The sequence below is a fragment of the Patagioenas fasciata genome, chromosome 2 (genome assembly GCF_037038585.1).
Source record: "Patagioenas fasciata isolate bPatFas1 chromosome 2, bPatFas1.hap1, whole genome shotgun sequence".
NCBI classification, from domain to species: domain Eukaryota; kingdom Metazoa; phylum Chordata; class Aves; order Columbiformes; family Columbidae; genus Patagioenas; species Patagioenas fasciata.
The window spans coordinates 168,730,850-168,745,509 of NC_092521.1; the positions used below are offsets into that span (position 1 = coordinate 168,730,850).

Sequence of the window (14,660 nt, forward strand, 5' to 3'; positions counted from 1 at the left end):
CCTTTTTAAACCTGAAATATCATTTTCCGAAGCGGCAGATGATGGAGCCTTCGCTTACCTGCGTTACTTCGGTGCCCCCTGCCTCGCTGGGTAATGAGCTCGGGCTTTGTAATCATTGAGACGCAGCCCCAAGAACAGAGCCGTATCGCATTAAGCAGCTGTCGGCTCATCCACGAGGCGCGGGGAGGGAAAGGAGACTCCACACCAAGCGGCACGAGCTTTGTACAAAAACCACGTGTGTTTTTCTTTATTTCACAAAATCGGGTGGCTGCGTCGCAGGAATAAAACCGGCCCTATACATAGGATCAGATGAAAAAGTCAGCACGCGTATTATTTATACAGAAACACGACAGTGTCGAGAATTCAGGTACTCCGTAGGATCATCGCTACTACAGTAAAAAATAGTCTCCATCTGGATCCTTTATATTTGAAGCTGATCACGCTAAAAACAACCTGAGGTTATTCTAAACTGGACTACGGTCTGAACCAGAAAATCCCATGCTCACCCCAAAGCCCCTGGGGGGGAAGGTACCGCGGGGTGAAGTTCCCGGGCAGGTCGGGAGCATCTTCCGAGAGGCACCGGCGTGGGAATCATCGTTGTGTGCCCGGGGGAACGGGGCTGCAGCCCCGACGCGGCTCCTCCGCCACCCAGCGCCCTCAGCACCGGGAAATCCAACCCATGGCACCGATGAGCCCATCACCTGAGTGCTCTTCGAAGCAAAGCGGTGGTTTATGGTATAAGTGGTTCTGGGAGTTCTGGGTTATTTGGGAGATCAAGCCTTACACCACCACCTCGCTCCGGGTTGCCAAAAGCCCTTTGAAGTGTTCTGCAACCCCTAACGATGAGCAAACCACCAGTTTAGCGTTGGTGGCCGCACTCCAAGCTGTCCCGTCCCTGTCCCTGTCCCTGCCCACAGGAGGTAGTTCTGGCACTCACACCCCAACCATCCCCCCCAACCCCCATCACTAGCACTTCTTCGCTATCTACTTTTTTTTTGTTTTGTTTTGTTCATTTTAAAATAGTAAAAAGTATATGCTCCAAAAAGAGGGACTAAAAATCATGGTTTTATTCCTCAGTTGGCTACTGTACCAAACTACTCAGAGAGAAGGTTCGACTACCACCTTCGAAGGCAAAAGAAAGGTAAAAACTGGAGCAAGAAAACTCCTACCGTTGAGTGGTTTATTCCAATTGATTCGCTCCTGGCTTCATTCGCGTGGGATCAATATTTTCTTTAATAAGTTAGCGAGGCAGCCCGGGCGCCGGGTGCTGTCCCTAATGATCACGGTGTGTAACAAACGCATTCCCGCTGCACCAACGCCCTTGTTTTCCTTCTCCGCTCAAAACACTGGTTTGGCATCCGATCTTGACGCTTTGCTCTACCCAGAGGCCCCAAAATGTTAAATAATATGTGGAGGGGGTATGTGTGACACCCTACAGCTCCACCGTAAAAACTTGGGGTTTTTCTTTATGCTTTTCAGTAGAACCCAAAGCGCAAAACACCAAGAGGAAGGAAACCAGAGCTGAGCATGATTGGGAAGAGACGCAGAGCAAAGCGTCGAGGGTTTGCCACCAGCAACGCGGAGGCACAAGGGATGTGACACCCTCCCTGGGGAACGCCGCGGGGGACGCTGGGTGTGTGTTTTCCACCGGAGGGGAAGATAAACCAGGAGGCCAGTGAGGAATCGGTTTTTGGTCACCACTGCGCTGCTGGAGAAGCTCCTCGTCCCTCGATGGCTCAGGGGGCGGCGGAGGCCGGGGGCGCTGCGGCCGGAGGGGGGGTCACCCCTTCTGCTGCCGGGGGCGGCTGCGCCGGGGGGGGATCTGTAAACAGAGAAACACAGTGAGCAGGACACCGGGAGGGAACCACGGGCGACGCGGCCGCTCCATGGGAAAGTAGCAAGAACCGGCCTCGGAAACACCTTCTCCATCTTTGAAAAGCTTGTTGTGCTTTTCAACCGACTCCAAAAGAGGAAAAGAAAAATCATATTTTTACAGAAAATAGAGCAATGATGCAGCTCGGTAACCGGCAAAGTTCACGGCGAGCAGCTTTCTGAGGTGGAACCGGCATCTCTCATCTTAGCGCTCGAGCCTTTACATTACAGCTCCTCTCTAGTTAAACCAGACGGAACAATACGCTTTATATAAACAGAGCTTGCACTTAAGCTCTGAACGGCGTATATAGGTTAAAGCAGAGGAATCCACAGATGCAGCAGTAGGAGGGGAGAAGTGAAGGATACAAAAGGGCAGCTTTCATGCGCAGAGTGGAGATGCTAATGGAACATGACTGACTTGTTTAGCAGGGGAGAGAAAAGAGAGAGAAATTAAGCTCAGGGAGGAGAGCGAGCAGGAATCCAACCTGACGTGAGATATTCCCAGCGGCGGAGCCTCAGCAAAAGGGAAGGAAAGCGAAGGAAAGCGGGTGCACTGGAGGGATACGGAGCAAAATTCTGAACTATATTAGCACCAGGATGGGGATTTCGCTCTTGTGCTGGGGAACGCCGCTGAGTTTGTGCTCCTCGCCGCTCCCTGCAGCTCAAGCCTAAACAGGATGGCTTTTCCCAGTTATTTTTTGGGAGCAGCACTACAAGCAATCACAGCGGCACTTCGGCCAAATCGGGTTTTTGGGTATCGAGTGCTGCGCTGAGCAGCTGCAAATAACAGACACGAGTGAGGAACTGGTGGCAGAGCACCCTGTGCCAGCCAGGCCACCTTTCCTTGTGCTTTTCTTTTGGTTTCTGAGCACATTCTCACCTTCAGCCAAGCAACACCCACCAAGTGGCTGCTGACTCCACTGCTGCTTATTTGGCCGGCATAAATCCACTTCATTTCGGAGGTGCAGGTGTTTGTACTACGTAAGGAACATACCCGCTAAACCTTTTGCTTCTTCCTAATTAGAAATTTCCTCTTTAATTTCACATTTTCTATAAGGTACTGTTGAATTACATTCTGACCTCCGCTATTGGAGGATTTAGCTATAGTTAATTCCTGAAGCTCCACCGTGCATTCTTCCAGCCTAAAGAGAGGGTTTTGGTGATGACCACAGAGCCTTAGTGTCTTTATAAATAAAATGAGGGATGTTATAAATAAAATAAAGGACAGTGGAGTACGTTTGGATGCCCAGAGGGGAGAGAAGCACTTAAAGTTTCAAGCACACCTCCGGCTGCCACCGTGCGTACATCCCATCGTTCTGCAGCGGATCGAGAGGTTTCAATGACAACGGCTTTGCCAGCGACGCAGCGAGCGCCAGAAAAGCCACACCGGGTGTATTTGACGCGTTTTGGGCTGCGGATCCACTTACACATGCCGTTGGGAGCTGCCAGAGGAACGCGAGGCCCGATGAGGTTTCCTGCCATGGGGGACATGCCGGGCGGGGGGGCGCCCGCAGGGTGGATGTTGGTCGGGACGTTCGGCATCATCCGGCCCGGCATGGGCTGGCCCGGCAGCATCGAGCCCGGCCCCGGCATCTGGCCTGCAAGGAGACACGATGGGGAGACATGGAAGTGATTGGAAAAGAGAAACACTGGGAAAAACAGCGGTTCTGCGAGCAGCGAGCAAAGTCTTGTGCACCAGAGCCAGCTCCAGCCACGCTCCAGCACCAAACACCTTCTCATCCCCTCCAAGGCAACACGTTCCCATCAGGAAGAACCATAAGATTCAGAAAACTCACAATATAGAGATTCCCACCGTATAAAACCTTTTTATCCTCTCCAGGTCAACACGTCCCCATTAGGAAGAACCGTGAGATTCACAAAACCCAGGATACAGAGATTCCCACCACAAAAAGCCTTTTGATCCCCGCCAAGTCAAACGTTCCCGTTGGGAAGAACTTAGGTCTCAACACCACCAGAACACGAGGCAAGCGGCAGGTGGGACTCCAACTCAAACCTCACGTTTTTCAGTGAATCTCGGCTAAACCGGCATTTGGTCCAATCCAAACGAAGGTGCGGGAAACAAACGGCGCTGGAATGATAACGTAGCGGAGTCGTAGCACCTGATGAAAAGGAGCGACCACAAAGCCTGCTGGATTAACTTAACGGGAGAACTTGAATCGTACAGCTACAAATGCAGAGAAATCATACACTGAAAGATTCAGAGCGCAGAGATTCCCACCATAAAAAGGCCCCTTCTGGTGCGAGGAGGGTTCCAATGCATCTTCCAGCTCTCTAAGAGACCGTGACGCTCCAGCCATTCGACTCGCCCGGCTTCGGACACCTACAACTCGCTGATTGACGCTTTAAAACCTCATTTGGGGCGATTATTTTGCATAATCCAATTACATTTACTTTCACACGCTTACATGAACGTGCAGTGCTTTAGTGAGCAAAGCAGCTATTGCAAAGGTTCCTTCAGAAGAGCTCATTCCACCCCAAACCCTGGGCAGCTACGTGAAATAAAGTGCGGTGACAGAACCCTCGAACAACACAAAAAGGCTCTGAACACACAAGAAAAGCACCACAGCCACACCAGTGGCTAAAATAAAGTGGGAGCTTGGGAGCAAGTCAATACTTTGGTGTAAAAACTATTAACTTGTGCTTAAGTCGAGCTTTGGAACGAGAGCTTTGAGTAACACTGCATTGATCACAGGATCCTCCAGGAGATGCTCATGGTGGGTATCTCGGTGGCTTCTCCAGCCCTTGGCTGCTGGTCTCTGCCTGCATTTCCATGGTGCTTTGAACCGATAAAGGGAAGATAGGCTGCTCTTGCAGAAAGGCAGACGACAGCGTAAAGGAGCATTTGCTGCTGAAACTGGAGCCTCTGAGAGTCCCGGTGCAGGAGAACCCAACACAGCACAGCCCACAGCAGAGATGCTGAACCACCTTAGATGCACAGGGATTCTGACACATTAAATCATTAAAACATAACGCTGGAGCTCCTGGTCACGCACAGCAGAGCTCCCAGCGCCAGCGTGGGGTGCCGGAGCAGCACCAAGCAAGCTGTGGGTAGGAAGCTCTACGGAAACCACTGGATATCTCAAAGTTTTACCAAGGAAAGGAATTCTGTACGTGTATCCCCGGACATGCTCCATCGCCCATCAGCGACCGAGGCATTTCCATCACCATGAATTAAAGAGCGGCAGCAGTGGCCAACAAGAAAAGCTGCGGTCATCTGAGCTTCTCATCTTCTCCTTCAGCCCCATTATGAACAAATATCTACAGGACATTTCCTAAAATTACATGACATGGCTTTGGGAATGACTCAAAGTGACCAAGTCCCACACACAACGTGACGTTCAGTGTCTGGTTTCCCGTTTGTAGGCAAGTTGAGCTCAGTTCCTCAGTATGGCCCATGCATTCCCCTCCTCTGCAACAAGGTGTTATCTCCACCACGGAGTAACCCAGGTGGAAGGGACCTCAGAGGGTCTCTGGTCCAACCTCCTCTCAAAGCAGGACCAGGTTGCTCAAGGCTTTGCCAAGACCTGCCTGATCCTTAAGGGTCGCAGCCCCATCAGCTCTGGTGCACGGAGGGACAAGGGCAGCGGGTCACGCTCCAGATGTGGGGTTTCACCTGATTTTACAGGAGATAGATGTGGGAACTTCTCCCTTTCCCCATGCTTGGTGACGACCCATGGCACCCCAGTCACAGCAGCTTGAGTTGCAGTGGCTGGACGTTCTGGGCGAAACGTTAAAAGAAAATAATACATGAAAAATCCTGTATCACCAGCAATCTCAGAAGAGGGGGCTGATCCAAGCATTTCAGTAACCAATACCCAACAAGCCTTTCCACTTAAAACGTCCTGACAACTTCACAGAATCATTTTGGTTGGAAAAGCCCCTCAAGATCATGGAGTCCACCCATAACCCACCCAGTACTGCCCCATGTCCTGAGAACCTCCTGTCCGTCTGTCCAGCCCTCCAGGGATGGTGACTCCAGCACTGCCCTGGGCAGCCTGTTCCAATGCCCCACAGCCCTTTGGGGAAGAAATTGTTCCCAGATCCAACCTCAACCTCCCCGGTGCAACTTGAAGCCGTTTCCTCTGCTCCTGGCGCTTGTTCCTGGGGAGCGGAGCCCGAACCTCAAAGCAGTCACTTTCCAGGAACAATATCCATTCTCCTGCTCCATTTACCTGTGTAAGAAGTCCTCCAAGAACAGCGTCTATCTTCAGCGGCTGCTTTCGCAAATATAATCTATTCCTTAGAGCCCAGAACAGAAGAAGACTGCAGGTTGGGTTTGGTTCACAGGGAAAAGGGGAATTTGAGCTTTTGCCTTGCTGTATGGATAGGCCGCCTATTTCTGGTCAGTTTGAAGTTTTCTAGGGCACTCAGAAAAGAATATTGAATAGAGAAGCGGGCTCAGCGTAACGAGCAAGGTGTACAACCGATGTTCATCGGGTCTGTGGGATGGGATGACGGCTCATTGCACATCTAAGATCTGAAGCGGTGCAGGAAAAGCCACCAGGCAGCCTTTACGTCCTCGAAATTCTCCCGCTGTGGGTTTAAAAGCCCGTTTTCACAGTTTGCTGTCACACCAACACTAACGTGGGTGTATGGGTGGCTGCTCAAAGCAGACCCTGAGCGTCAAAACACTCATGGAGTGCGACCACCAAGGCTCGATCTGCGTCTACCCCGCTCCTTGGAGCATTTGCAAAGAATCCACAGTCGGATCAAAGCCGGTACGTGAACCTCTGGGCTGAGTCAGCGCACACGTGTGCTCACAACCTACTCACGAATAGTCCAGCTTGCCGGGGAACAGAGCAACGGAGCTGGCAAGCCAGGCTTAAACGGTGGAGAATGTGTCTGGATTAGATGAGCTCACCCGAGCAAGACGAGCAAACTGGAGACAAAACACGGCCCAGAGACCTAGAGAACTTGGTAGCAACGAGAGAAGATATTCACAGCTACCAGGGATGTTACCCACTGGCAAAACTGAGGGTGATTGAGGAATAAGAACATAAAACTTGGAGCATGGCTTTGTTTCAAAAAGACCAGGAATGGTGGGAACTGAGACACCCTGGCCCGGGAGCTGCCACTTGACAGGAGCCTCACCTCTCCAACCAATATCAACCATTGAACAGGAATTAAATAAACTTTCAAATGTCGTTTCTTCATAAATTCAAAGCACGTCATCCGATGTGGTAGCGATGCTCCCTGCTACCTGGCCCAAGGAATCTGTGTGGCATTTTTCTCTCTTTAATCTCGGAGATTTAAAAATCAATGGGACCGTAGTGTTTCTGAAGACGCCCAGCAGCTGAGCAGCTCCTCAGCGTTGGCTTGTCTGCTTTTCTGGCATTCTTGATGTGATATGTACAAATTTTACCTTAGAAGCGGCTTGATGTACTTGCAGAGGAACAATCCTATCGCACCCCAGAACCCCAAAGCGCTGAAGCTGGGCAGTAATCAAGCAACACCCAAACTGAGGTTAAGCGAGGAGAAACCGTCAGCCCCGTTTCCACAGAGAGCACACGTTCTGCTCAGGTTTCAAGAGACATCGCTTCAAGACAGCGGCTCAAGCATAAAATGTGGAAGTGTGACCTACATAAGGGGAGAGCTTAAAACCAGCAGACGCAGGAAGAGATAAAGTCAAAAGGTTCAATAAAATGAGATTTAGCAGGCTAAAAAAAAAATCCTTTACACGTTGGAGAGCGTAGCGTTTTCTAATGTGCGCTGTGGAGCATCCTGCCATTAGCAAACTGCCAACTGCGGATCCACGTTACGCTGAAATGGATGAGGAACAATTGTTAAAGGATCTCCAAGGTATTTATCTTTATTAAATAAGCCTCTACCTCTATTAAATCAGCCACTCGAGGGGCGCTGGAGTGGTAAACAGCTTTAGTACGTTTGTTTGGCTGCAGCAGCCGACGGGGCACGAAGCCTGGAGCCCATTCAAACCCTGCTGCGCGCCCTCGCCCTGTTCACAGCCCCGAGAGGAACATCCGCAGCCTGCGCTGCGTGCAGGGAGGGGAGAGGAGAACAGGGAGCGCTCCGACCTTCCTGCCATCCCCGCAGGGCACGTGCGTCGCTGAATCTCCCGCTCCTACAACTGCATGAGTGGTTTTCCAGTTTGAGAAGGGCAGGGAATGGCTCCGGGGAACGCCCGCACGGCGGCTCTGCCAGACGCGCTCCTTCCCAACGGACGCTTTGGGGAGAAATACGGATTGCTGGGTTTTCTGCAAACTCCCAGACGCATCCTTTCCTTCGGCACGGCCTCCCCACGCGTGTGCGGCAGCGGACGATCCCGCCACCCGGGACTGGGAATAATTAAGCGCAATAACTCATTGAGCGTCGCGCCTCGGGGGAGAGGCACAATTTCCTCTTCGCTTGCGTTATCGCGTTGTTGGCGCGATTCGCCCTGCGCCAGAGCACGCCGAGGGGCGCCGGAGCACGCCGAGGGGCACTGGCATCCACACCGCCTCCCGGCTGAGCGCTCACCTTGATTCTTCGACGCTAAACCACGTACGATGGGAAACACTTTGTTGAGAAGCTGCTTTGTGTGTCACACCGGCAAGGACAACCCTTCCGTAACCTTCAAACATTCATGCAGCTTCAGTAATAGATTCCTGCGAGGAGCCGGGAGCTGCTCGCACTGACTGGAGGAGCTCTGCAGATGTTCAGATGACGTTAAGGTGCAAGTCACTCATCTCAGCCCATCCCCTGGTTGGCTCTTACCTCCCATTCTCGCCCCGTAACAGCTCGTGGTTTCATTCAGAAATGCACCAGAGCGCACCCACCGTGGCTTTGATTTTCCTGCATCGCCAGCCGCCGTAACACGCTGCAAACCCACATCTACCTGGTATTGCAGCACCGCGGGAAGTGCTGCAAAGCCATTTACCACCTCTGTGGATCCGCTTCCCTTCCATCCGCCTCCTGCCAGCGAGTGCCACGAACCATGGGGAAGAACAAAGAGTTCTCAGAAATATCTACCAAAAGGAAGCAAACTCAAAATCTGTACCAAAAACCCTCCAGAACTGCAACCAGCGCAACAGGAAAGTAAACAGCACCCACCAGCTCGATTTGAACCCACGATTTTTAAATAATGAAATGCACAAAGTTACTTGAAAATCCACCAGCTCTAAATGACTTAATGTTTTTTTAATATCTCAACCATTGTCAGAAAATTATACAAAATATATTGAGGGAAAATGGTTGTTGAAGTTGCTCATGCAGCTGTAGTGGAAAGTGTATCCGTACCTCCTGATTCCAACTCTGCTTTGGGTCAGAAATTACCAATCCCCCCTGAAGGGAGGAGTTAATTAATGACAGCTATTAATACAGATCTCTCTTCCTATGAGAGCTTCAAGACGTTTCTCGTGTTACACACCACAAGTATCACTGGTACCAGGCCCTTCTCATCATTTCCCAGATTACCAGAACCGCGCACTGAGAAATCAATAGTGTGCTTCGAATGACACGACCGGCTGGTAACACAGGATGAAATGGGGATTTCATCTCCCATTATGATGACAAGGTGCAGCTTTTCACAGCGATATTGGAAGCCCGCTTTCTTTTTCTGTCTTTACGCTCTTCATTGCAGGGGAAGGGAGAGAACAAAACAAGCTCAGTCAAATCAAAGTTAAAAGAGGTGGGGAAGGAATGGGTAACGGGACTTGTCCGAAATCAGTGCCTGAAACAGCAATGTAATTCTGGTCATCGAGGTGAGATGTTTGCCAGATGTGTTCATCATGACCCTCAACGCAGATGTTCACCAGGTGTGTCCAGCATGACCTTCACTTCAGATGTTCACCAGGTGTGTCCAGCATTACCTTAACTGCAGATGTTCACCAGACGTGTCCGGAGTGACCTTCACTGCAGATGTTCACCAGATGTGTCCGGAGTGACCTTCACTGCAGATGTTCACCAGATGCACCCAGACTGACCCCCGCTGTCGATGTTGGCCAGATAAGTCCAGATGGACCCTCACTGCAGATGATCACCGGATAAGTCCGGATGGACCCTCATTGCTGACATTCACCAGATGCATCCAGACTGACCCTCGCTGCAGATGATCACCAGATGTGTCCAGATGGACCCTCATTGCAGATGTTCACCAGATGCATCCAGACTGACCCTTGCTGCGGATGATCACCAGATAAGTCCAGATGTACCCTCATTGCAGACGTTCACCAGATGCGTCCAGACTGACCCTCGCTGCAGATGATCACCAGATGTGTCCAGACTGACACCCAACCCAAAGAATGATTTTCTAGAAAGAGCTTTACCATTACCTTCCAGTTAAGAGAGCTGGCTTAACTGCTTCTGAATCCAAAAAGCCGTAAGCAGGACCTTATATTTTTAATTCCATTTACAAGCGCCCTTTCAGATCCCTTCACCACGGCGTTTCCTCCCGTCTCTTCAGCTCCCATCAATCACTTTAAAGCCATCCGACTTCGCGCTTTCTTCACGGTCTGCTGAACCACCAGTTACGCTTTTAGCCACTACGAAGGTCAGAAACCTGTTTGAAAACCTCAGCGAGAACCAAGGTAAAGTCTGGAGCTCAAACCGCGCAGCTGAAGAGGAGTTGCAGAGGTATTTGCAGCCCGGGGTTGTGCTTTGGAGGGTTTCCACGGTGCTGCTCAGTTACCGCTCACGGTTGGGGATCTTCCTCCCCGGCAAAGCGAGCGGGTCGGCTCTTCCCACAGCGCGGTCAGGCAGCCCAGCGGCTTCTCCACGGCCAAAATCCTCATTAAACCCCAATACACCATGGTATTTAGCACTGAGGTTCCTTGAAATGCAGCCTTCTCGGGGCAATGGGTTGTTATTGAGAGCAGCCGAGGGCGCCGGTAAGGAAATATTCCTTATAAATCGTATCTGAATCCTGAGCTTTGTCTACAGGACTCGGAGCAGCAAAAGAAGACATTTCTGATTTCTTCTGCACCTCAGCCCCTTGTAGCAGGGATTACCAGGGGAAATTCACCTACACACCCACTCAAGACTCCTGTGCGGTTTTGCAGCGGAGGAGTTTGTGACACAGATGCGTGGACAGTAAAGTGAAGTTCACCAGTTTGTTTAAAAGGTTCCTAAATTAGTAACTGAGCAGCAAAAGTTGCTGCTGTTCCACGTACGCAAAGGTCTGTTGTAAAAATATCGGGCTATTAAAGCTCCAAGAAATACACCCCGATTGCCTTAAAAATGTGAACATAAGGAAAATACGTAGGCTGCAACAGAAGTTCTGTAGGATTTATCAGATTCAACACGATGCGATACGGGATTATTGTTTAATGTATATAACACACGGTGTGTGCACACAAAACGCAACCACTCAGCGAGGTTTCTGGAGACGGAGGAATCTCCAGCAGGGATTTCCCCATGACAATAACTGGATCTGTTGAGCAGAGTCAAACTCTGCACAGAAACAGAGAATCAGGTTGGTTTGTGAGTCACGGTGGTAGAAGAAGCAACGAGGTTTGCCTGCAAACTCTCCAGGGGCCTCCAAATTCTCACTTTCACTACAATATTAAAGCGGTAAAGTGTTGGGTTGGGTAAACGCAGGATTTGAGTCCCGGATCCATGTGGGGTTTGGTAGCACCAGGAGCTTCACCGCTGCGGGAACCAGAAGCGCTGAGCATCATCTGTCACCCCCTAACCGGACGGGTGGTGGAAAAGTCAATCTATGGACTCATTTTAATTGAATCTGAAAAAGAGATGTACTGACTAATTAACACAGCGCCACGCTCCCCGCAACACACACCAAGAGGGATCACCGGGGACACGGGGCCTGGCTGATTACGGTGCAGTGAAGTAATAAGGTATTATGTGAAGCAAGGATGTGAATATATTAGAAATGAAGTTCTATTAGTCCCCTAGCGAACACGACAATGCATTTAATCTTGTTACGTTTTCAGTCTCAATAGCAGCTTGTAAGTAAGAGCTGGTCTAATGATACGCAATGATCCCCTCCTTTAATCCATTTTCAATTTGCCGTTTTTCCATTTCACCGAACGTTTCCTCATCCCGCCGCAAGTGAACCGCCCGAGCTGTCGATACCGCGCCACGGACAAATCGAGCTGCGGCGTCATTTGAATCCCAATAACAGACCATATTTTATCACTCTCGCAACTCAATCTCTGCAAAAAACAAAGCAGTTCCCACAACCACACCAGGATTTTTGGTGTGCAGGAGCACAGTGATGCCAGGAGCGCCCTGACTCACCCATCAGAATGATAACTGGCTTAAGAGGTGCCCAGCTCTCACCTTCCTCTCCACCCCGCATCCCTGTGCGTGTTGACTGAATCACCACTTCTCCCAGTGGAGATTCACGCGGTTGGATCGGCTGCCTCACAATTTCACGGTCACCTGCGAATCCTGTTGGTTCACTGTGTGTTTCTGCTCCTTCCCCAACCACACACTCAATAAGGGCCTTTTCCCGAGATGAAGACTCAGCCACCCGCAGCCTTTTGTGCTGCCACATCCTATTTTTGCTCACGACACCCCAAACTTTTCACCTTCTTCAGCAGCAGCCTATACAAGATGATCTGAAATATTTTTGGCTAATAACTGATGAGGTTTGACAACTGACAGAAGATTTTCTCCAGTGTTGCAGTCTAATCAATCCACTACAGGCCAAGAGGTGCTATTCTATTTTAAACTACCATTTCAACAACATTTAGCAAGCATAGAAAAGCCTTCGTTCCCACAAGCATCTTCCCAGCAAAAATATATTACCTGGTAGCTCCAATCCCTTTTAGCAGTCAAATGGTTTCAAAGTGGGACTGTAAATACCATCAGTAAGTTAGTTATTTAACAGCAGGGCTGTTAGTTTTGCCATTAAGCACCAATAGTTGTTTTGAATCAATGGCAGTAATATTATGTATGCCCAGTGGACATTCCCCATCCCGAGGCGGTCGCATCGCCACCTCACTCCTCTATCCTCGGGTACCAGGAATATCCAATATCTACACCCTTGGACATACCCAGAGCTCAAGAACCCCCGAGCAGGAGGCTGGACGGGAACTCTGGGGTGACCCTTCTGACCAAGGCGGCTCCGTGATGCTCAGGGGTGTCAAACCCAGCCGAAGGGCAGGGGCCAGGCAGCAAAGCCCCGCGTGGGGCATGGGGTGTTGGAATCTCCTGCTCCTTTCCCCCAAGTGTTCTTATACAGATAAGAACGTCATCAACTGAATTTGAGGGAGTGACTGTTTTTGAAGGAGCAGAAATCACTGGGCATTATCAAAGTCTAGGGAAACACAAACGAGCTAAAAAACATTTGAAAATTATACCCAGTGGCAGCTCCATGTTTCACTTTATAGCTCGGTGTGACTGTCTCTGAGGATGGAGACTTCACTGGGCAATCTGCTCCAGGGTTTGATGACGCTCACAGGGAAACAGAAACTTTCCTGTGTCCAGATGGAATTTCACGTGTTTTCATTTGTGCCCACCCTGTCACCGGGCGCTACCCAGAACAATCTGGCTCTTTTATTGCCCCCTTTCTGTGTATGTATACATATTGCTAAGAAATCTCCTCCTTAAACTCCACCTGCACATCTGGCGCGTCGGCAAAAGCGATAAAACGAAGCTGCGGTAGGAGCAGAGCTCATCTTCCCAGCAAACCGTGTTTCTGCTCTATAAGCAGCGCTGTTATCAACCGCCACGCAACCCAGAGCACCCACCGCACCTCGTGCCGCTTCACCTGGCAGCGTCTCCCCCGCGGTGACGAACGCAACGGGACCCTGTCCCTCCAGCGCTTACCTGGCTGCGGGGGGTGAGGAGGCGGCATCTGATGGTGCATCATGGGGTACGGGGGCGGCTGCTGGTGGGGCAGCAACCCCGGATGTGCCGCTGTCCCCAGGGGGTTCAGCCCGGGCCCCCCCGAGTGCTGGTGGGGCTGCTGGGGGTTCTGGCTGTGCTGCTGCTCCATTTGCTGCCGAGCCCTCAATTCGGCGTATTTCAGCTGCTCCATGTGGAAGTTCTGGCGTTCCGTCAGCAGCTGCTGTCGCTGCTGCTCCAGCTACGGCAAAAAACAGGCAAAGAAAGTATCAAACAACTACACATTCAAAACACGATTCCACAAATCAAACACCTATCCTATTGCCACGCTTCTGCCTGATTTGCAGCAGGTTTGGTAATGGGTCCAGACCATTCTCCAGCTGGAACAGATGAACTCACCTTGTCTCGTCCTACAGAATCTCTCAGTAACACAACTAACACGCTTCTCAATAATCACCGTGCAGAACATCCAGCCTTAACACACTTCTAGAGCAACCTTCGCGTTTTGCTGTCAACCTTCTGCACACTGGAACGAGCAGAACGGGAAACTAAAGGGATTTTCTAGGGAAAAACTGAAGCAGAATGTGTAATAGCAGGGGCTTCATGACTACACACAGGATCCTACTCCGGACCTTTAAGTGTAAGACCTGGACATCATGATATCCAGAGAGCAATGATTCGCACTATTAATAAATGTATTATTTTTAAAAAACCCTCAAGTAATTTCCACCATTTAACATAGAATAGGTGCTTTGTTCAATTTTGAGCAAGGCCCAGATGAAAAGCCAAGCTACAGACAATATTTCTTGCTATTGGGCATTTATCCACCTGATCATGTCATGGTTAAGGAAGCGTATGACGTTTGACTTATTTAACAAATCATAACCCATTTCTACGTCTATTACTCTCAAGTAATTCGACGTGTGGATTTGCGTGACTGCTTTACAGATATCTAATGAGTGTTTTAAGAGAAACTCCATAGTTTATCTGCAAAGGAGGTTGCCGGGGAGACTCGCACCTTG

At 50.3% G+C, this 14,660-nt stretch overlaps 1 protein-coding gene across 2 annotated transcripts in view; it reads right to left on the bottom strand.

The window, feature by feature from the left end:
- Positions 1-218: 218 nt before the first annotated feature.
- Positions 219-14,660, bottom strand: part of SMARCC1 (SWI/SNF related BAF chromatin remodeling complex subunit C1) — a 76,470-nt gene continuing 62,028 nt past the window's right edge. For both annotated transcript variants that reach the window (XM_065830313.2, XM_071805453.1), the window contains 3 exons: positions 13,621-13,879; positions 3,300-3,470; positions 219-1,822 (listed from right to left, as the gene is read on the bottom strand). In XM_065830313.2, the coding sequence (XP_065686385.1) occupies positions 1,737-1,822; positions 3,300-3,470; positions 13,621-13,879 (516 nt within the window). In that variant the 3' untranslated portion in view covers positions 219-1,736. The remainder of the gene's footprint in view (positions 1,823-3,299; positions 3,471-13,620; positions 13,880-14,660) is intronic.